Genomic DNA, 22,664 nt, shown 5'->3' with positions numbered 1-22,664 from the left:
ATATAATTTGATATTGTGAGTATAATCATATTCACAATATCAAAGAAATTAAGTACATAAAATAAATAAAAATCATGAAAATGTTTTGACAATCCATGTCCTTACCTGTGCAATCATAACCACTCCTGGAGACAAATATAGACAGATTTCAAATTCCTTATATCAATTACCTATATTTTGACATACAGCATGTACCGTCTAATTGAAAAACCATCGGGATAAACCAGGACCAGCCTTGACTACCCCTGAAATGGCCATTTGAGGGTCATGATCTCTTCTTAAGACCGAATATGCCCAGATTTAAATTCCCTGACCACAGTTCCCTATATTTTGAGATACAACATATCCCACCTAATTTAAAAACCATCGAGTCACTCCATCACCGCCCTTGACAACCGCTAAAATAACTACTTGTGTGGTTGTGACCACTCCAAAATTAAAATAGAGCCCAAAAAGGAAATCCTTGGCCCCAAAAACCTCTATAAACATATATCATATGTCTACTTTTAACCTATAAAGAGTTTTGCCATTTTTAAGCAACTCTGTAAAACACTGTGCTACGCCTTAATATGTTATACATTAAGGCGGATCGTCTTAATATATAATACAAAAGTGTTTTAAAATCTCTAATATCACCTTCATTTATAATCAAATATGAATAAAATTTAGTTTTGATTAAATTATTAAAACAAACGGTTTTTATAAATAGTCGTAATTTTTTCCAACTAAAGGTGCACGCATACATACATCCTATTTGACGCTGCCCACGAACATAAAATAGTTTTGTTTAATGACTTTATTTAAGTCATAAAAACGCTATGCGTTATTAGACAAGTAGTCAAAAACCACGTACTAGAATATAAAATAAAAACAGTTTTATTTTTTGAATACCATAAATACATTTTAAACAAATAATTCTTATATTAAAAAAAAATAAAAAAATTATAAAACAAAAGACTTTTTTAGTATTTCAATTAATAAGTGTTTTTTTTTTACTCAAAAGTTTGTCTTTTTAATCAAAGCAAAAAATTTTAACAAAATGTAAATAAAGCTTTTTTTTTTTTTAAATTATGAAATATGAACTAAGAAATGTAAACAAACGAAACTGTAATTAGAACCGTATTTTTTCATTAAAAATTGTTTACAAATTGACGACTAAAGTGATGCGTAATTAAAATCTTTCTATGATTCTATGATGACATAAAAGATGAATATTTGGGTTTTCTTTCTAACTTTTTTTGTGTTTTGCCAAATTGAGATATCTTTATCCAACTCAGAAAGATGTTCACTTATTTCTGGGAATTCTATAGAAAATAGTAATTTAACAACAGATCTGTTTATATGGAGCCAATTATATTCGTATTGCATTCATATTACAAATGTAAGTGAACTTTTTATAAAAAAATCTTCTTATGAAATTTAACAGCTTTCAAAGTATTTGCTAGGTTATTTTCAATTTAGCTCGATTTATTGAGTACAAGTGGTCGTTCTTCTTGTTGTAAAGAGGTATAAATGCTAGTTTGGTTTACAAACACACACACACACATACATACACATAAACAGATAATTGTCAACTAAATTTGCTTATTTTATTTACGTTGTGGCTAGCGCAACGATGCCGTTGCTCTATTTTTTTATTGTTAAGTCACGCTAGTTTAGTCCGATTGGTTCATTTAAAGCCACGGCAGCTAGTATGATTAGTTCATTTTAAAATTTTTACTTATATAAACTTCGAAATTGCATGTTTATTCTTGCAGTACTTAACGACAGTTGAGTGGCACTTTTGCCATCAGTCAGTTATTAGTTTAAACAATCAAGATATTTTAATAATATATCTAGTCTGCAAGATTACAAACAATTAGATTGTTTAAAGGAATAACACAAAAGATCTTACAGTAGATTACAAGTATTCTTTTAAAGTTTAACTAAAATGTATGATGCCAATCAAGACTTAATATTTTATATAATTAAATATAATTTACATGCGGTATTTTATCGAATCCTAACTATAGCTTTCATATAACTTGAGATTTTACAGGTCTGGACCTGTGAAATCTCAAGTTCTTGAGTGCTATTTTTAAGTGAGGATTTTGCTATTACTTTAGCAATTGCAAAGACATTTAAACAGTAAAAAATTCCTAAGGTAATAGAAGAAAAAGCGCTACAACTACCAACAATTAATTTCTTTTGTTTATCTTAACTTATTCAGTGGTAAACATTACAACTTTGAGTTAAAAACATGTTTTTTTAGAAAATTTATGGATTTAAATACTTTGTAAAATCTCTAGCTCTTTTAAAAACCCCGTAAATTAAGGACGTTTTTGAACTTTGTTTAAAACAACTTTTCTCAAGTCTTGAGACTTTTATTAAGTCTCAAAAAGAGACTTTATAAATAAAAGTCTTAAATTCTGTATATATAAAAAAAACCTTAAAGAAATATTTCTAAAACACTAAAAAAAGTAGTATTAAATAAAGTTTTTTTTCATTTCGTTTCATTTAAAATCTAAGTTATAGATTGTCAAAGATGAGGTTTTTATAAACATTTTTGATTTAAGTTTTTTAATTCGCCTTAACTACGTTGAGCAACGCTCCAAAATGTCACAGCGGGGAACGGAGATTGATAATCGCTCATACATCGATTAAGGGTTTTGGTTTGGGCAGGCATTCTTTAAACATAAAAAATCGACCAATCAGAAATCACTACCCTTTTCACTAAAAGTACACTATGACTTTAAATAAGAAAGTAATTAAAAAAGCGTTTTCCTAACAATTTTTATTCGGGATGTTTCTTCAAGAATCATTTAAGGATTTTTTTTTCTTTTCTTGTTTTATTTTTCTATAAATTTTAACTGTTTTAAATGGCGTGCTTTTTCGATATTGTTCTTAAAAGACCGCAACTGAAAAAATCTATGTATAGTATATTAAATAGTAAATATTATAGTATAAATAGTAAATAGTATAGTATAAGAAGTAAAAAGTATAAAAAATAGAAAAGTTTCCTATTAACAACTATCAATATAACAAACAGAAATTAACAATATTCTTGCTATACCAATGTTTAACAGTTTAAAAGTTAATACAAAAATAAAAAATAAACATTTTCAACTCGTTATTTATAATATATAAGCACAGATACTTAATCAGGTAATTAAACAACACTTATTTTCAGCTCGAAAGTTTTTTTGCCGCAACTGAGTTTTCAATATCTGTTAAAAAAAAGTAAACTTAAAGCTCTCTTTCAGTTTTACTCTTGAACAAATTCAAAGCAAAATTGAAGCAAATGCTTCTGGTTAGTGACGGAGTGTATGGCTTCTTCTAAAGTTATCTGGTGGTGCAGATAAGCTTTTTCAATTTATTTTAAAGTTTATCTTTGTCAACCTAGTGTCGCTTTGGTTGAATCATGCTAAAATATATTATTTTTAATTTGGAGACATTCAGGTTCTTATCGATTTTGCTTTTGACTAATAATTTTAGTTATTATTTAAACTTAATTAACATCTTTTGTTTTTTTCTATTTTTAACTTAATAATTAATTATTTTCTATTATTAACTTTTTATTTTAATTTTTTAAAAAAAGAAGTTAAAACGCATAAATCTTATTGCAAATGATATGTTGTGCAAATTATTTTTTTATTTTTATGTATTTATTCATTACTTTTTTTTCCTACGGATTTGTTAATTCACTTATTTTTACGAACTACTCCATTATTTTAAATCAAATTTAATAAATTCAATTAAATAAGTGTTGAAAATTTTGGATATTTTCATAGTCTTAAAAATTTTTTTTTCTTTTTTTCTTTCTAACTTTCTTTATAATTTCTATCTTTTTCCCTTTCAACTTTTTGTTTCATCTTTCCAATAAGATAGTCTTATTTCATGTAAAACATGTAAAACATATATGCTGTACGTAATTATCTTTTACGAAACCAATTCTCGGGGCTAGGCGATATGACAAATTGTATTTTCTTCTTGCCCCAGCTATCTGTATTTATTTTGAAATATTAATTGTATTTATATATTTTTACAACAAAACATGAAAGTAATAAAAAAAAAAAAAAATAAATTAAAGAAAATTATCAAATTACCACTATTGTCTTTCGTATGCCAATTAGTTTAACTGTTATTGATGGTTTGCAACAATGAGAAGCTAAAAATAATTTATAATAAAATAAATAATTAAAATAATAGTTTTTTTCAAACTAGTTGCTAATATTTAAATTTTTAAACCAAATGTATGTAGGGGAGAGTGGGGCACCATGACACACTTTTGATTTTTGCTTTGTAACAGTTTATTTAGTATATCTTTTTTTAAGCGATTAGTTTAAATAAACTTATTAATTACCAAAATTAATGCGTTAAACTTGTGAGACTATTTAAAGTAAAATTAAAAAATTGTACCAAGGTACAATTTTTTAATTTTACTTTAAATAGTCTCACAAGTTTAACGAGTTCCTTGTAAGTTCACGAGTTTCCCTATTTTTTTTAATAATTTTATTTAATGAAGTAAACAGACTACGGATTGTAGTACGAAATAATGTACGTTATCAAAATAACACAAGTTTCAAACTCTCACAGGCCTAATGATGTCAAATGATATAACTTTTTTTGTCAAAACACAGCTCAATAGTAGTTATTTCACCATATGAAAATGGTTGTCACAACTCCTAAGATGCCTCCACAATTACAATATTTCATGAAGTCCCATGTCTCATGGTGCTCCACTCTCCCCTACTAGTATAGCATATAAATTTAACAAAAAATAATTTTTTACAGATTTAAAACAATTTCCTTATTGTTTTTGCTTTCAAAACATTTATTTTTAGTAGAAAATTTCTTGGTATCATTAATTCAATTAAAAAAAAAATGTTGTTTAAATTTTATTTTATAAGATAGGTTCAATTTTTATTTAGATAGATTGTTATAAACTTGTTGTAAAAAGTGAAGGTTTGGTCTGTAAAGTAAGTTATTATAAATATTATATGATTTATTTAAACATTTTATTATGTGCTTAGTTACATTGTAACATTTTAAAACATTAGTAATGTTTTAAAATGTTACAATGTAACTAAACACAGTGGGTTAGAATAATGTACTTATCTAATATGTAAGCTTAGTCACAAATGGTAAATGTATTTTGAGTGAATTTGTAAATATTTAGAGATTACAGAAATGGTAGATACAAAATGTCAAGTTGCATAAAAAACTTATTGTGTGTGTATATCTAATTCCTAGATATTTGAATTAATATTAACTAGATTTAATATAAAAACGAGCTTTTCAAAAGACGTTTTTTCAGACAAAATGTCCGCTACGATAATAATGCAAGATTGTATTTAAAGGAAACAACAAGAAAATTATTAATATAATCTTTACTCATTGTAGACTTCAGCAGTGTTTTAGACTAGTAAAGATTTACTGAAACATTGTTCTTTAATAAAAAAGATAGTGAAATGCACATTTAGTAAAATATAGAATGATTAAATTTTCAGTAAACGATTCAGACCTTTTAGTTCAATAACTTAAAAACTTAAAAGTTATTGAACTAAAAGCAGAACTTAAAAGAAACTTTTAAGAAAAAGATTGAAGCTTTTCATATCATCTAGATGAAAGATATCTTTAAAAAGTTTTTTTTCAACAACATCTTTGAAGTAGATTATCTTATTATTCACTTTTCTTTTAGCAAGTTGTTTGCCTTCATTCCTTCTTCTTTAATTTAGAGTATCATTAGAACAATTGAAGTTTCACCGTTATTTCAATTGATTTAATCTGTTTTAAATTTAAAAAAATACTATATTAATAATTTTATCGAACGCTGTAAACGTTAACGTTAATTCAGATTGTATACTTAGTATGATATTTGTATTGATTAAAATTACTTAAACAGTTTGTTGCAATCTACAATTAACTCGTTCCCAAAACTTCAACTTTTGTGGTAGTTTTTTTTAATCTTAATTTTGGAACTTTAAAACCTTTTTAAAATTTTAAATTGAAGATTTTATTTTATTCTAAAAAAAATGACTTTACGGTAGCAAGAGAGTTTCCATGCTGTAGAAAAGTAACAATTTTAATATATTTTATAACAATTTCATTTTTAGATATACATTAGAAAAAAGAATAAATAAGTTTTTTTATAAAATTATTGTTTTATGATAGAAAATAATACATTTAAGATTCAACTTAAAAATTTACGCGGTTTGTAAACCTTTTATATTGAGTTTGGTAGCTTTTTACTTCGTCATTGTGCTAATTGACTCAAACATTTTATTGTAATAAACAAGAATAATTCCCAATTCAGAATGATGTCTAAAAGTTTTTACAATCAAATTTCCAAAAAATGGGCACGAGAAACATAAGAAAACTTTGTCAATGGTCTATCTTGGTGTACTATCTCCCGAGTACAATACAATTCATAGCAAAGTAAAATTTATACAAAAGTTAGCAACTTTTTTGTTTTTTTAAACTTTTCTGCTATTATAGTCTTTTTATTATTATTTTTTTCAAATTAATTCTTTTTATTTTGGAAGCAACAATCTGCCGCAGACTTTATAAATTTTTAACCGATACCGAAACCAAAATTTCGGCCGAAACCGCTACCGAAACAGAATTTCGGTCGATCACAAATTAAAACTGTATAATTCATAAAGATAACATAGCATAACTTAAATACACTCTAAAAAACAGTAGTTATAAGTTTGGTAATTGAAATTGTAATTTTATAGTCTTCACATTAAATTTTTTTTTTAAATGTGAAGAAAAAAGTGTCTTTTACTTTTTTTACTTCGTTTTTTACTTCACACTCCCGCTTAGCTGTTCGCCAATACCCCACTCTCCCTATTTGTATTTCTATATACAAAAGTATTGATTTTGAAAACTTTTTGTTTTTAAACATGGGTAACTGCTAAAAATGGAGCTAAAAATCTAAAGATCAAAGAACTTTGATCACATGATGGTATCACAAAATAAAGTTGTCGTTGATTGTTTAGCATTATAGTGACATAAAGTAAGCTAAATTTTCTAAAATATTGCATTGCTCACTAAAATTGTAATTAACAGGTGTTAAATGTTTAAATAGTAAAGTTTCTTTAATTTTTCTTAGTATTTTATTTAACAAATGCTTAACACATATTTCATGTTGTCAATAATCTTTATAACCAAATAAATATTTACAAGTAATGATAATCAGTTGCCAAGGAAACATAACATTGAATTTTTAATTTAAAAAGCAAAAATTTGATAAGCTTTTGTTTTCTTACATAAACATTTAACGCAACAGCCAAATAACAAGTGTACATTGTTATTGGCTTTAATAATCAAACAAATATTTATAAAGGTTGCAGATAAAATGCAATGTTAAAAGTTATTTTACGTCTGTTAAAATAACTACAGTCTAAGTTGAACAATAAGTTGTTTTTCTATTAAATTTTTTCTTTTTATGATTAAAAAATTAAAACTTTAGCGTAATTTAAACCTCTATTTTTTAACAAAACTTGTGTAATTTAAACCCACCTATTTTTAACAAAACTTTCTTATTTGAAACGCATTAGTTCAAATTAGTTTCAATAGTTGCTTGGTTTATTTAAAAGATAAACATGATAGATATCAAAGTGTTTCTATTAAAACTTATAAAAAAACTGTTTTTTTTTATGTATATGCCTGGGTCCAGCAATTTTCAAAGTTGGAGAGGGGGAAAAACCAGGTTTTAAAATGAAGCTAACCATTGTTCTTTTAATTTTTCTAAATTCCGGGGGTTAGCCTCATCCAATTTCAAGGTCCAATTGATTCAAGTTTTAGTTTTACACATTTTATTCAAATTTAAAATAAAACCCTTTATAATATTTATTCCCAATATTATTGCAACCTTATTTATTTATAGTCAAACAGTAGTCAAAAAATTTACACGACAATCATTTCCCATCACACGACAGTTGTTTCCCATTATAAAATGTTGTGCAACACTAGCAATGTGATCTCTTATGTGTGAACATGTAGAAAAAGTTATTTTAAACGTCACTCGTCATTGTAGAGACCGATTACAAGTTTTAAAATGTCGAAGTGCAGAAACTTTGTTCTGTAATAGCATTTGATATGCAGTTAAAATTTTTTTAACAACTCGTCATCCGAGGACCAGGAGGCCGTATGTCAATATTTCCAAGAAAATTTTTAGATTTTAGTGTGTAAAGACTTTGTACCAAAAATTTCTACTAAATATTAAAATATTTCTTAAATTTTTTTTGTTTTTTTTGTTTTTTCTGGTTGATGAATATTTATTAATAATGCGATAATGGCTAATTGTTATAAAAGTTTATTGTTATGCTTATTACATTTTTGTTATAAGTTAATTGATGTATTTTATTACTGCATAAGTTATTTATTACTGTCATAAGCTATTTTTATATATATAATTACGCCCTCAATAAATTTTGTTAATGTATAAAAGTTGTAAACAAAATTTGAATAAAAACAGAGATAAAAATAAGTAACCAAAGTTATCGTATTAACAAGCTGTTTCGGCAGTATGATATCTATGGCAAAAATGATTGCAAAGTTTGATGGATCTAGAGATGTTGTAGCGTAGCTGAAAAAGTTCAAACTGGTCGGAGAGCTGCAAAAGATGGGCGATCTGTCAATGACCATTCCGTTGTTTCTTGAAGGCAGTGCATTCGCATTATATGAGCAACTTATGGGACTGGTCATTGTTGAAAGCGAAGAATTGTTGCAAACAGCATCCATAACTGGATTGCCTGGTGAAATTTCGAAGCAGCTAAAAGCACAAATGAAAATATTTAGGTTCAATTTGCAGGATGCATAAAACCACGCAAGAGTACTTATGTTGGAAGCAACAAGAGAAGAATGTGTTTCAACAATAATCTCTGGATTCTATAAAAAGTTAAGAAATTATTCGATACTGATTTTTACTGCTACAATTGCGTCAAACCTGGACATGTTGCCTGAATCGATTTTTCAAAGAAACAAGTAGTTAATGATTGAACAAAGTGTTTCCGATGAAGAAAAGCTGGAAAAATTGCGAGATATCGCTCATCACATCAGGAAACTTAAATGGGAAATTGCCAGCGCCAGCTGTATCTCTGAACGACTAATGGCGCTTCCGATATGCATTGTGCAGGTGAATACCTTTGGTGGAAAAGCACTGGTTGACAGTGAATGTACTTGAACTATTATTTTAAACAAAATGGCTCAGAAAGTCGGTGTTCATATAGAAAAAACGAACTTATGGTATAGCTTTGAATAGAAAACTTGTGAAAAAAGTGAGAAAAACTACAACAACATTGACCATAGAAAGAAAAAAACTTAAAAACATCAGTAATAATTCAAAAAGTGTTGTCAAAGGTATTGATGCCGTTAATGGTATGAATGTCATTAATCGCCGAGGAAGAGTGGATGTCAAATTGGCCTGGAGTACATTGGAAAAATTGAATTTAGTTTTGTTTCAATTTAGACAGATAAAAAATCTGTTATTATAAAAGACAAGGATTTTGGTGCTTAATTTGATGTTACAAAGGGGAAGTATAAATGGAAACAAAGTGAACCACAACTTAAGAATTCAGTCGCGCAGTACAAGTTAGAACCCCAGCTGATACATTAAGTTAATAAAGAGATAGACTCATGAGTGGAGGTTGGTTGAAACCATGAAACAAAGATAAAAAAAAAATACAGAAGGGATTGTTCTGTTAATGGCAGTCCAACATAAAAATAAAGAGAAAATGCGACCTGTTTTGGACTTTTGCGAGTTGAATCAGTATGTTAGTTCACATAATACCTCAAGTGGCGCATGTGATGAAACTGTGAGAAGATAGAGAACTATCGGTGACAAATTTTCAACGCTTGATCTCAGAAACACCTAACGGGTAGCCCAAGATAAATAACATAGGTAGTATTTTTATTATAACTTTGTTATTTTATAAGCTATAAAAGTGAATTTTTTTTTAAAAGATTTATTATTAAATTCTCTTAAAATTTATTTAATGTAAATAGTCTCGATTATTTTTTGACATACGAAATAAGCGATTGGTCCAACTAGTTCAACTTTCTAAAGCTACATTTACTCTTATGTTTTTTACAGCTCGTTTAAGTTTTTGAATTAATGTTAATTTTGATTTAATTTTATTCCATTTCATTTGGTGAACGAGTTCATCCCATATTGAGTAATCTAAAGGATTGAGATCGGAGGAATTTGGAGGCCAGTGGTTTGTGTCAATAAAAGCAGGAAAATTATCATGACACCATTATTGAATTAAATGATGCGTATGTGAGGTTGCTCCATCTTGTTGAAATGTCCAATCATCATCAAACATCTCGTTTCCATATTTCAAGGCCACTGGCAACACTTTTTTTATATACCAATCATTATTTACTGTATCTTTGTCCAAAATAACTAGTGGTGTAACACATTTTGAACAAGCTCCCAACCAAACCATTACCTTTTGAGGGAATTTTTGTTTCTGTTTAATACCACCTTCTTTATCAGCTTCATTACGATTAGTGGACCATATGCGATCATTTTGGGCATTGTACATACCATTTAAATCAAAAAAATTTTCATCTGAAAACAGAATTTTTAGTGATTGTTCTTTTCGAAAATGGTTTTTATCCAATTGCAAATTTCTTATCCAAATGCAAATTTAATTCTCTTGACTTTTTTACCATTTGTAAGCAGTGGTTCAACTCTGTGTTTGTATGCCTGCAAATTGAGATCCTTTTGAAGTATTCTTTGAACACTGGTTCTGGAGATATTGAGTTCATTAGCTAATTTTCGAGATGAAACCCTCTTTTTATGTTTCAGACTACTTCTGATTTTTGAATGTTTGCATTTGTTCGAACTGATCTTGGACCACCTGATGGACATTTCAACTCAATAGCGCCTGTCTCTCTTATCATTTGACACCACCGATTTATTTTACGAAACCTAATGACACCCTTAATGTCAGCAAATATTTTTGATGGACCATCACCATTTTGGTATTTAGAAAGTACAAGCTTTTGCAAATCTTTAGATTTCATTATCTACAAATAAAATTAAAAACCATAAAACAAAACCATCAGACAAGATCAAACTTTATAGAAGCATCAGAGGGTAGTCAAAAAAAATAAAATACTCTTACAAGTCTTGGTTTTGGGTTATATTCTGCCACAAAAATTATGTCTTCAAACTAAACCAGAGTGTTGAATCTTGATGCAGGCATTAGTGAAGCAACTGACCACTTCATCGGCGACAAAATTGTTAATTTGAAAAAGAGATCAGTTGAAAATTTCTTAATTTATTTGGCGCGTTTTGGATTGGTAACCAAAGAGCCGGAGCAGGGTAATGCTGCACGAGTGTTGGGTTTACAGCTATTTAGAAATAAAAAGAAAGAATTTTATTGAAAACGTAGAAACATCATTACAAAGTCATAAGATACTAAAAATAAAAAATAACACAACGGAGACTTTTTTTAATATGTGGAAACTTATTAAGACTCTGCAGTTTTATAAAACGCCAAAGCAAAAGAGATGCTTGAGACGATCTAATCGGAGATCAAGCTCAGTCATGGTTGGTCGAAATTTACGCAAATTAGAAGCTAGTGGCTCCGTAAGAGGGAAATGATGAAGGGAATTACATTGAGCAACATTGTGGTGTGATGCAAGTAGCTTGACAATGGAAGTTGCTATAAAATACAATGGCGTAATAATTTAGTTTGCAGCTTGGCTTCGAAGAATTAATTATGGTATGCGTTATATTATGCAATGTTTCTAAATTAGATGCTGTGGTGTGTGGATTACCTAGCTGCTAGGTGGGATATAAAAAACCTATCAGGAATCACTGATTCAGTAACCGATCATGGATATTTAAAAAGTATACTGACTAAAAATCATAGGTTCGATCAAATGGACTATTAGAAATGTTTATTAAAAAAGAACTTCTTTATTACAAGACTTAATAAAAGAATGTAATGTGAACATCGCGTTTAAATGGGTTCCGTTCTCCAAAAAAAAGTTGACGCGAAAGCTTCGTGAAAGCTCATTTAACTAGGTCTAAAGACCTGGTTAAATGAGCATTCACAAAGAAATACTAATGAACTATGTGGTATATTGGATCAAAAGTTCGTAAATGTTACTCAAAGCGACATTTTGGCGTTTATTGGAAAATGTTTACAGTGCAAAAAAGACTTCCGCATGTTTAAGAAAAGACGTTGAAGAACGTGTGCAAGTTGTCAATAAAGTTCAATTGATTCAGCTCCATTAAAATAAAAAAATGGAGGGCTAGATGTTCTGATACATTGTATCGCATCGCTTGTGATGTGACTCACTACAAAATGTGCCATATTTATCAATGATTGACTGTGGACCAATTCGATTTTCCGTTGGAGAAAATTGCCCACCACAAGAACTACTGATGGACAATAGAGCGGTGTTTAGATCCAGCGATTTTTCAAACATGTGAGAAATGGTGTGTAAAAAAGATGTATAGGTGTGGAAAATGATAAGCAAATGTGGAGCATAACCACCGCGCAGTAAAACAAACAGCTGCGATGACATAAACATGTTCGTTACTTGCGGTATTTTGATAACGGTGGGAACGCATAAAGAATCTGCACCTGGCTCTCAAAAAAATGGCGTCTACCAATTGAAGGGTAGAAAAACATTGAAACTTCATAGACAGTACACACACACATTTAAATGTCATGAAAAAGTTACAATTACTTCATTAAAAAAAAATGTCATGAAAATTTACAACTGTTTCAATTAAAAAACAATATATTTATAATAATACAATCTTAGCTAAAGAAGTCAGTATAAAATGAAACAAAACTTTAAAAACAACAAATTTTTCAAACGCAATTTTACCATACCAATTCTTTATATGTTTTTTGAACACCTCAAGACTTTTTGCGGACACGGTCTCACTATTTAGAGTGTTCCAGAGCGAGGTGGCTCGATATAATGTACAGCATGAACCATTATATATGGAGCCTTTAGGAGGTGGAACGAGTTTTTTGCTACAACGGAGTTTATACATAAGATTTTTTACAGTAAAAAGATTTTTCATTAATATTGGATTCAAACAATTAATAGATTTAAAAGTTTCTATCATAAGAAATCTCGAATTTCTTAGATTCTTGAACTATTATCAAAATTTAATAGTTTATCCAGAGACAATTCAAATCGTTTATAGATACTAAGATCATTTTTATGAATTCTATTTATTTGTTTGTCATCTTTTTTTGAACAAAATATACAATTTAGAGGACAATAAGAAAAGTTAAACAAAATAAAAGCATTAGACAGCAATATAGATTTTTCACGGGATAAAATATTTCTTATTATTATGTGTGAAAGAGCAAAATATTTACCATTAGCTTTACTGCATAACTTTTTAATGTGTTCTTCAAACTTTTGATCTTTATTAATTGTTATACCAAGTAGTTTTACCTATCGGAGGCAAAAACCCTTATATTACCTATTTTTAGCGATAGATTTTTTGTGTTTTTTAAGCCAACCAAAAGAAATTGGAACTTATCTGGGTTAACAACCATCGAGTTTAACTGAAAGCAATTGATGGTATTGGTTGCTTTCTTAAAGCATCACAAGCATAAATAGTGTTATAATCAGCAAAGTTACAAAGTTCCATATCTTTAATAAATAAAAATAAATCATTTATAAAGATATTGAACAAAATAGGTCCAAGGATTGACCCTTGAGGCACTCCAGATAATGTATCTACCTAATTTGAGGCAGTAGACCCTATTTTTACCCTTTGTCTACGACCACAAATATAGGATAGTAAAAGATTAAGACTTTCTTTCGAAAAACGTTTAGTAAGGCCTTTAATTTAGCAACTAGTTAGTCATGCGGGACTAATCGTACGCTTTTGAGAGGTCTATTAATATTGATTCAACAACACCTCCATTATTAATACATTCATGCCACTTATATAGTAACGAAAAAAGTGCATGCTGAGTACTATAACCTTTTCGGAAACCACACAAAAGTTTATCGAACCTAGACTGAATGTATATCAAGATTTGCTCAAATAAAATAGTTTCAAAAACTTTAGAAAGGGCTGGTTAAATACTAATTGGACGGTAATTCGACTTATCAGTTGGGTCACACTTCTTAAAACATGGTATAACATCAGCCATTTTTAGAAATGATGGGAATTTACCATCATGGATACTATTATTTATGCAATCTGTAAGACTGTCCTTAAAGTGAACAATATAAGGTTTTAACTTAAAAGTTGGTATGTCACCATAATTCTTTTTCTTATTATTCATAGACCCTATAATTTTTGTAATATCATCAGGATTTGATGGAACTGGAAACTATGTGTACACGTACGAAATTTTTTCTTTATGTTTATTATTCTAGAATGATCAATATACTTTTTGATAGCTGCATCAACTGGGTCTCTAGAGCAAAAAAATAAAGACGAATCGATAAAGTCTGTACTACTAGATGGCACTGCAACATTTATGAAATAGTTATTATAAATATATTAGTCAATAAAGAGTTGTCAAAGATGATGTTACCGTTTTCAACTAAAGTGTTACGTTCGTTAGAGTTACCTGATTTATCTGAAAGGAGAGGTTTAGTTAACTTTCACAGAAATGTTTTTGAAATTGAGAGAGTGTAAATTTGCCCAAATTAAATTTTCTTTAGCTTACAGTTTAATTTTACTACCCAATTTCTTTGTCCTTTGTACATTAGCGCCGAAATGTCAGATTTATCACTAAGGAATTTTTTGTATAATGTAGAGTGGAGCATAATTGCTTTCCATACGTCTTTAGTTATAAAAAATTTATTATTACTTCTAAGTATTTTAGACTTAAGAGGGGCATACAAATTTAGAATTTTTCTAAATATTTCATTAAAAGTATCTATATCATTACAGGAATTTAAGTTTTTATGGAGTGTTGTTGCAAATTTTTCGCTTGTTTTTTTAACGATCTATATATTAGATTCTTAGGTGGTAACTTACAAAACGTAGATCTAAGCATTGTGTATATTAGTTGATGATGATCACTCACACCCGTACAAAAGGTCTTCACAAGTTGAAAGCACGACTTTTTATTAGTGAGTATAAAATCTACACATGAAGGTTTATTAACCAATTTAAAACAAGTTGGTAGTTTAATTAAATTAATGCATTGATAAAGTTGAAGGAATTCCTTCATTATTTTATCCGAAGGTTGCAAATTAAAATCACCAACTAGAAAATAATCTATATATGATTGTAAAAAAATGTCAAACACTCCTTTGAGGTGATTGAAGAAATAGTCACAATTCTGATTTCGGAGTTTATAAACAGCAATCACTAGCCATTTCCTCATCCTTCGTTTAATTTCAAAAGTGATAGTTTGAATGTTAATAGAAAAATCCGTTTTTGTTAACCTTTAAGAAGGAATATTATCACTGATGTACACAAGAATGCCTCCGCTATATTGAGAAATAATACGCTGATGCAAAGTTCATCTCAGTTTGGACGGTTGGTACTGTAACCAACATGACAGTAGAGAAACCGTCGATAGTTTATTACCATCGATCATACGGTCAACCAGAGAAAGGAGAAACCCCGCATAGTTAAATGAATATGTTACTTAAAAACTTTAGTTCTATAGATATGTGATAATAGCTAATCGTTTTAAAAATTTATTGCTATGCTTATTCCATTTTTGTTCTAAGTTAATTGATGCAGTTTATTTCTTTTTGTCGTACGCTATTTTTGTATATAATTATGCTTGTATATAATTATGCAATTTATTTCTAATTGTCGCACGCTATTTTTGTATATAATTATGCTTGATTATAATTATGCAATTTCTTTCTTTTTGTCGTACGTTATTTTTGTATATAATTATGCAAACTTTTATTTACGTATAAAAGTTGTAAAAAAAGTTTGTATTTATTTTATTTTATATATATATTTTTATATTTAGTTTAATTATTTTTGTATTTAAGGAACAGAGTTAAAAATAAATGTAAACAAAGTTGTCTTATAAACAGAAAAAACACAAATGTGGTCATACAGCCTTTTGGTTCTTAGCTGACGAATTTCTAAACTAAGTATGCTATTCTTTGAATTCAAAAATATCTAAATAATCATTGATATTTTAGTCACCTGTAGCTTGGTTTTGTAAATTTTTAATACACTCGGTAATATTTTCAATTGAGCATCTAAAAATGAAAAAAATAGGTCATTTAAAAACACCTTAAGTCATTTTCAGATAAAAAATTAATTTAGCACAGAACTGAGTTATCTGAGGGTAGATAAAAGCTCCCATAGTAGATTACATGAATCCGGCATTTCAGAATGCGTTGGATTGCGAGTTTGAATTACAGTTGATTTCAAAAACACCTTTGTCACTGACTTATGGTGTTTCTCTATGGAACAGTTAACGCAGCGTAATCTAGAACCATAAATCTGCGCGAATAGAAGTTGTAATGATTGTTACACAACCAATTTCCTTTCAGACTATCGTTTGCTATATTTCTTTTGAATAATTATTAACAATTGCAACACAAGCAACTCCTTTTGGACAATCAGTTGTAAAAGTATTTTTAGAAAACCAATAATGATTACAAAACAATTCCCTTGGAGATTAATTCGGTACAAAGAATTCTACATGAATGGAATAAAAGGCGTAGCCCTAAGTACAATATTGTTGAATAATTACATTGAATCAAGTTAATTCACTTGATTGGAGGTTATGTTTTTATCTTTGTATTGTTGCGTTGTGCTTAACTAGTTTATAGTGACTATTTATGAGTTTTCCAGGTTCTAATTGATTTAATAATGGAGTCTGATGACAGCACCCGTATACAAAATAAAAAAAGGGAATAAGAGTAGTAAGTAAGCCTATCTACAAGAGTGAAACAATAAAACAACTTCGCTTTGATAAAAATCCCTGCACAAACTACGCTGGAAAGTATATACCTAAAATTATATACTTTTTAGTCGTTGATGTGTACCGCTGAGGTTAAGTAAAGCAGAAGGTGTAAGCTCTTTAATGAGTCTTCAAAGCCAAAACGAGGTGCAACCTTTTTTAAATGAAATATCAACACCATCTAGAAAACACCAAGCATGCAAAAAGGCTTTTATGAATATTCACTTTGTGAGTGACAAATTAAGAATGCTGGGCAACCTTTTGAAAAACAGGAAAACTCCCTCGCGATGAAGGTGGAAGAAATATTTCAGGAAATGCTAAACCTGAAAGTGTCATCATCCAACTTAAATAACTCACAATGGTAATACCAAAAATATTTTCTCAATAAAAAACTTTTTGCATTTAACATTCTCTCGGCGTTTTAACAGAAGTATCCTAGAATCAACTTAAATTACAAACTTTATTTGAAAATATGTTGACAAATAATGTACACATGAAGCTGCGCATAATGTACACATTAAGTTGACACATAGTGTGCACATAAAGCTGCACATCTGATGGTATGTACAGGTAAAATTTAAAAGTAAGTATTTAGGCGGAAATGTTAAGCCAGCTGCAGCTGTTGAGAAAATAGTTTATATTCACAGAAAGAAAATGTTTTCCAGAAAAATTAAAGAAATTGCTCAAAAATGCTAAGATGATGATAAAACTTGCAACTTCTTTACCAGTTCAAAAGACATTTTACCTCAGGCAGCTGATTGTTAGTGTTTTCTGCATACACAACTTTTGAGATAATAGACTCACATTTGTTTTTGTTAAGGTACCTGATGAAGTTTGCTCCTTTATACTAAAATTTATAAAATATTGCATGTGTTTTCTGACGGGTGTGAGGGCCAAAACAAGAACTAACCTTTGTTAAGCTACGTTCTGCACTAGTATCACTAAGCAAGGTTAAGAGTGTTGACCGATATTTTCTTGTGAGAGGTCACACTTCTCTTCCATGTGATCAGGACTAATCTGTCTTGAAAAGAAAAATCCAGAAAACTGATAGGATATATACCTTAAAAGAGTATAATAACCTGCTGCTGTCATTCTTTTAAAAAAATGCATTTTCTGTTGTCATTGTAAAAAATGCTGACATTGCTGATTTTAAGAACTAGTGGCCTCAATTTTGTAAAAAATTATCTGATGAAAAAGTTATCTGATAAAACAGTTAGCCGCAATGTCCCCAGGAACAAAAAAATCACATACAAAATCAGCATTTTTATGCATATGAGCCACAAAGCTGAAACTAAAGGAAAAGTAATTTGCAGAAACTATATTAATGGATTTCAGTTTCAAACATTTATTTTTAAAAAACTCCGATCATTCAGTGCTTCCTCTTCCAACAGCCAAAGCATATCCGGATGGAGTGATCCCAATCAACACTAAGAAGATTGCTGCCTTCCATTAACTTTTGCCGTACATTCCAGACGATAAAGATATTAAAAACTTTTATGTACAGATTCCTACTTGGCAAGTAATAGACAAAGTTAGTCCATACTTTGAGCCACTGTTGTTTAAACATGAACCCATTGATTTTTTTTAATATGGGCAATATCGTATTTTTACCACTGTTTTATCTAAAAAAGGTTTCTTTCGTGGTACCAAAAGTATTACATTGTTCATAAATATGTGTTTTTAAAACTGAATTGTTAATTACATCTTTATTTCTACAAATCCCTACATAAAAGTAACTTTTTCTTATTGTTTATGTGCAATATACTTTAGTCATTTCAAAAACAACATAAGTCAGTCAAATAATAAACCTACAATTAAAAACCATTACAATTGTTTAATAGCGTTTGGAATAATGACGCATCCATTTAATGCTCTAATGAAGACCTTCTCATTATCTTTTCACCTATTTATAGTTGGAGGTCTATTTCAATGAAAAACTGACTCAGCAAGTATTCTTCTGGAAAAGTCCATGTGTGTGGTGTACACATGGTTTAAGTTAGATGTAAGTTTTCATTAAGTATTCTAAGTGGACAAACATATGACGGTGCTTCTGCTCTGCAAGGTAAAATTCCCGTTGTTGCTACTAAAATACTGCAAGAAAACCCAAAAGCAGGGGTAAGCGCATATATTCTACTAGTTGGACAGCGCGTACTAAATTAATAAATGAATCTATGTGAACTAGAAAAAGATCATTAATACGCTAGAAGAGATAGTAACTGAAAGAGAATCAAATAATTTTGTTTTCAAAACTTTAAGTTTAATTGCTCAAATGAAGCTTTTTGCACATATCTAACTATATGAAATATTCAAAATTTGTTAATTAATGTGCACTAAAACAAATTTTAATCCTTAGTGCAAACTTTACATTTTAAATGCAATGCCCAATATTAGTTATTAAATATTAGTTTGAAGACAAAAATGATTTGACTTAAAACAAATTAAAACCAAAAATTTCAAATTGCTGAGCGTTGATTGCTAAGCATTATCACTTGAATAATAATATTGCTAACTATCCAAAGCTACTTCACAACTGTTAAAAGCTACTCCACAATAATATCTTATTATATATTAAAAGATATTTGTTTGCTATTCTCCATAGTTTAAAAAAATCATCAGTTTAAAAACATTTTGGCATTAGCCTTAAGCATACTAAGGTATTTTTATATTTTTTTTATAGAATTCTACTTTTTGCAAATTAGGCTGTCATTTCTTCAGCAATATTACAAATACTTCAGGTATTATTTGTTAAAATTGGTATCAATTTATTACTTTTAAAAGTATATCTTTAACTCTTTCTAACGTGATTAACTCTTTTTAGTTTTTCCTTTTTCTTAAAGAAAGAGGAGTTTAAAGATTGAATTTAAAACAAGTTTTAAAATTGATTTTTACAAAATCTTCATTGATGTTACTTAGTTTAACATGTCACGGAGCATTATATTCTGAATTCCAAAGGAAATTTGCGAACTATTATTTGTATATAACATTTTTATTTACACGTTTATTTAGAGCAGAATGATAGCAATAACGAAAATAAACCTTACGTAAATTCAACATATGAAGTAGTTGCGACTAAGATTCGATATTTAAGCGTTATTTTCAACTGGCCAATTATTTTATCAAACAATAATAAAGTAAAGAGCGTATATTTAATCACAATAACTGTTATAAATGAAAAGACAGAAAGGGTTTTGGGTTTAGTATGTTGTTTAGTTTGATTTTTATTTTGTTTTTTGTAAGACTTGTTTTAACAGCACTTTTATACATTTTTTTGTTTTTGTTTAGGTGACTGAAAACACGTTTAAAGTAGAAGAGGATTTTCTTTGTAATAATCTTGATACATATGTGGAAGGATCAGAATTTCAGCTGAATGTGTATCCAATTAATTTTAAAGGATACAATCAAACAATCAAGTTAACTTCAAGTTATACAAGTATGTTTTTAAAATATTTATTAAAACTAAGATAAAAATGCAAGTTTGTTTTAATGGAGCTGGGAACCATATATCAATATTTTAAAACACAGCCGATTTTTGCTGGACGTACATTCTCACGTTCCGCAGTTAGCTTTAGTGGTGTAACTTTTTTTCAAACTCACAACCATGTCATACAAAAAAATAAAAAATTATAAAAAAAATTTTTCAACTATTTAGTTCGAAATTTTCTTTTTTAAAACAATGTTAATGAATATTTATTCAACATTATTAACTTGCTAAATATTTGTCTAATGTAAACATGTGCTACAAAAATTTCGGACTGTTATCAGCAGCTCATTTTTATCTTATTGTACGGGTATGCATTGGGCTGAGATCTTCCGATATATTTATCAATTGACCAATGTTGCCCTGAGTAATTCCGTACAGACAAAAGCGATGTGGACTAAATAACTAATGGTATAAATAAACTTTGGAATAATATAAACTTACTATTAAACTCATCATTTAACCCTTACATGCACTGGGTTGTTGTGCAATAACAAACTGAAAATTAAAAGAACGCGAATATGAAAAGGCAGCAATTTTTAATTTATTTGACTAAAATCAAATGGGTTTTGATTCATAATGAAAACTTTTCAATACCTGTTTTTTTAAAAATAGACATTTAATTAGGTTTCCTAAAATAATCATATAACTTTTCATACTAAATGATTTTGATTTTTTTCGTGTCGGGTAGCAAAGGCAGCTAAGTTTTAAAAAAGTGCAAATTTTTGTTGTGGTGTACCTTGTTTAACCTTAAGGTAAAAAAAGGTACATGTACTTTGTTTAATCTTAAGTGATACACCTTGTTTAACCTTAAGGTTAAGCAAGGTACGTCATAACAACAACTTCAAGAAAAAGGAAAACCCAGATTTTGTTCTAGGTGATACTTTATTTCATCGTGACTTTTTAATTATTTTGTTATTTCAGCATTAATCAATATTACTGTTTTTAATTTTTTAATTTTAATAAGTTTTAATTTTTAGTTTGTAAGAATTGATAATTGATAAATAAAAATATTAAACTATATCAAAAACAGGTATGACAAAAACTTTATGTTTGTTTACCTGACTACAATCCATTTTGCATATATAGCTAAATCGCATAAAATTCGTGCTTTGTGATAAAAACTATATTTTATCAAAATCTAAAACAGATGAATCTAGTTTATATATTTTATCAAAATCTAAAACAGATGAATCTAGTTTATATATTTTATCAAAATCTAAAACAGATGAATCTAGTTTATATATTTTATCAAAATCTAAAACAGATGAATCTAGTTTATATATTTTATCAAAATCTAAAACAGATGAATCTAGTTTATATATTTTATCAAAATCTAAAACAGATGAATCTAGTTTATATATTTTATCAAAATCTAAAACAGATGAAACTAGTTTATATATTTTATGAAAATCTAAAACAGATTAATCTAGTTTATATATTTTATCAAAATCTAAAACAGATGAATCTAGTTTATATATTTTATGAAAATCTAAAACAGATTAATCTAGTTTATATATTTCATCAAAATCTAAAACAGATGAATCTAGTTTATATATTTTATCAAAATCTAAAACAGATGAATCTAGTTTATATATTTCATCAAAATCTAAAACAGATGAATCTAGTTTATATATTTTATCAAAATCTAAAACAGATTAATCTAGTTTCTTTAACAGAAGTCTTAATGCACTGGTAATATCTAAAAATTCACTTTATTTTACAAAACATAATTAAAAAAAATTAGGATAAAAAAATCAAAAACTAACTATTTTTATTTTTTGCTGGTATTTTTATAAAAACCAGGATTTTATGATTTCTAGTGATAGCTACCATCACAGCATTTTTTCCAGCAGTTGGAAATAATTAATTTTAATATGATTTGCAAAAAGAAGATAATTTATTTATTTCCAGAACATTTCTCTAAATCTTGTTTTAAAACTTAACTTTTATAAATTTATTTACCTTGTATCTAAAATTTACTGTTGTTTTTACTATTTATTTAAACTTTATTATTTTATTTTAATTGTAACCAAAGTTATTAACTTTAAAAATTTTTTGAACCTGTCATAAGCACTGCGCTAAAGAAGAGAAATAAAGTTTATTTTGTGCTACCTTTGGCTTAAGATAAAAATTCTGTAGGCAGCATAAGACATTACAACTGGGCCTGGTAAAAAATGTTAAGGAAAGTATTTTTTCCAGGAACAACGCCGAGGTTTGTAGCAATTCGGAACATCACACTTAACAATCATTAAAAATTTTTACTTTATCTTACATAATTTGCAACCCCTTTGAACCTTGTT

General features: G+C 28.4%; 1 protein-coding gene and 1 long non-coding RNA gene across 2 annotated transcripts in view; one reads left to right on the top strand and one right to left on the bottom strand.

Moving 5' to 3' along the window:
- Window positions 1-1,053: 1,053 nt before the first annotated feature.
- LOC100206343 (tyrosine-protein kinase receptor torso) overlaps window positions 1,054-22,664 on the top strand; it is a 142,487-nt gene continuing 120,876 nt past the window's right edge. The window contains exons 1-6 of the mRNA XM_065806074.1: window positions 1,054-1,381; window positions 1,462-1,506; window positions 4,911-4,958; window positions 19,561-19,618; window positions 19,890-20,080; window positions 20,166-20,313. Of these exons, the coding sequence (XP_065662146.1) occupies window positions 1,208-1,381; window positions 1,462-1,506; window positions 4,911-4,958; window positions 19,561-19,618; window positions 19,890-20,080; window positions 20,166-20,313 (664 nt within the window). The 5' untranslated portion in view covers window positions 1,054-1,207. The remainder of the gene's footprint in view (window positions 1,382-1,461; window positions 1,507-4,910; window positions 4,959-19,560; window positions 19,619-19,889; window positions 20,081-20,165; window positions 20,314-22,664) is intronic.
- Window positions 3,885-21,504, bottom strand: LOC136084873 (uncharacterized). The gene is made up of 3 exons (XR_010640909.1): window positions 21,423-21,504; window positions 4,086-4,147; window positions 3,885-3,982 (listed from the first exon to the last, which is right to left on the bottom strand). It is a non-coding gene; the product is annotated as an uncharacterized LOC136084873 (long non-coding RNA).

Source organism: Hydra vulgaris, chromosome 09 (assembly GCF_038396675.1).
Source record: "Hydra vulgaris chromosome 09, alternate assembly HydraT2T_AEP".
Classification (NCBI taxonomy): Eukaryota; Metazoa; Cnidaria; class Hydrozoa; order Anthoathecata; family Hydridae; genus Hydra; species Hydra vulgaris.
The sequence above is the reverse complement of the archived record's forward strand: the minus strand, read 5'-3'. Positions and strand labels throughout refer to the sequence as shown.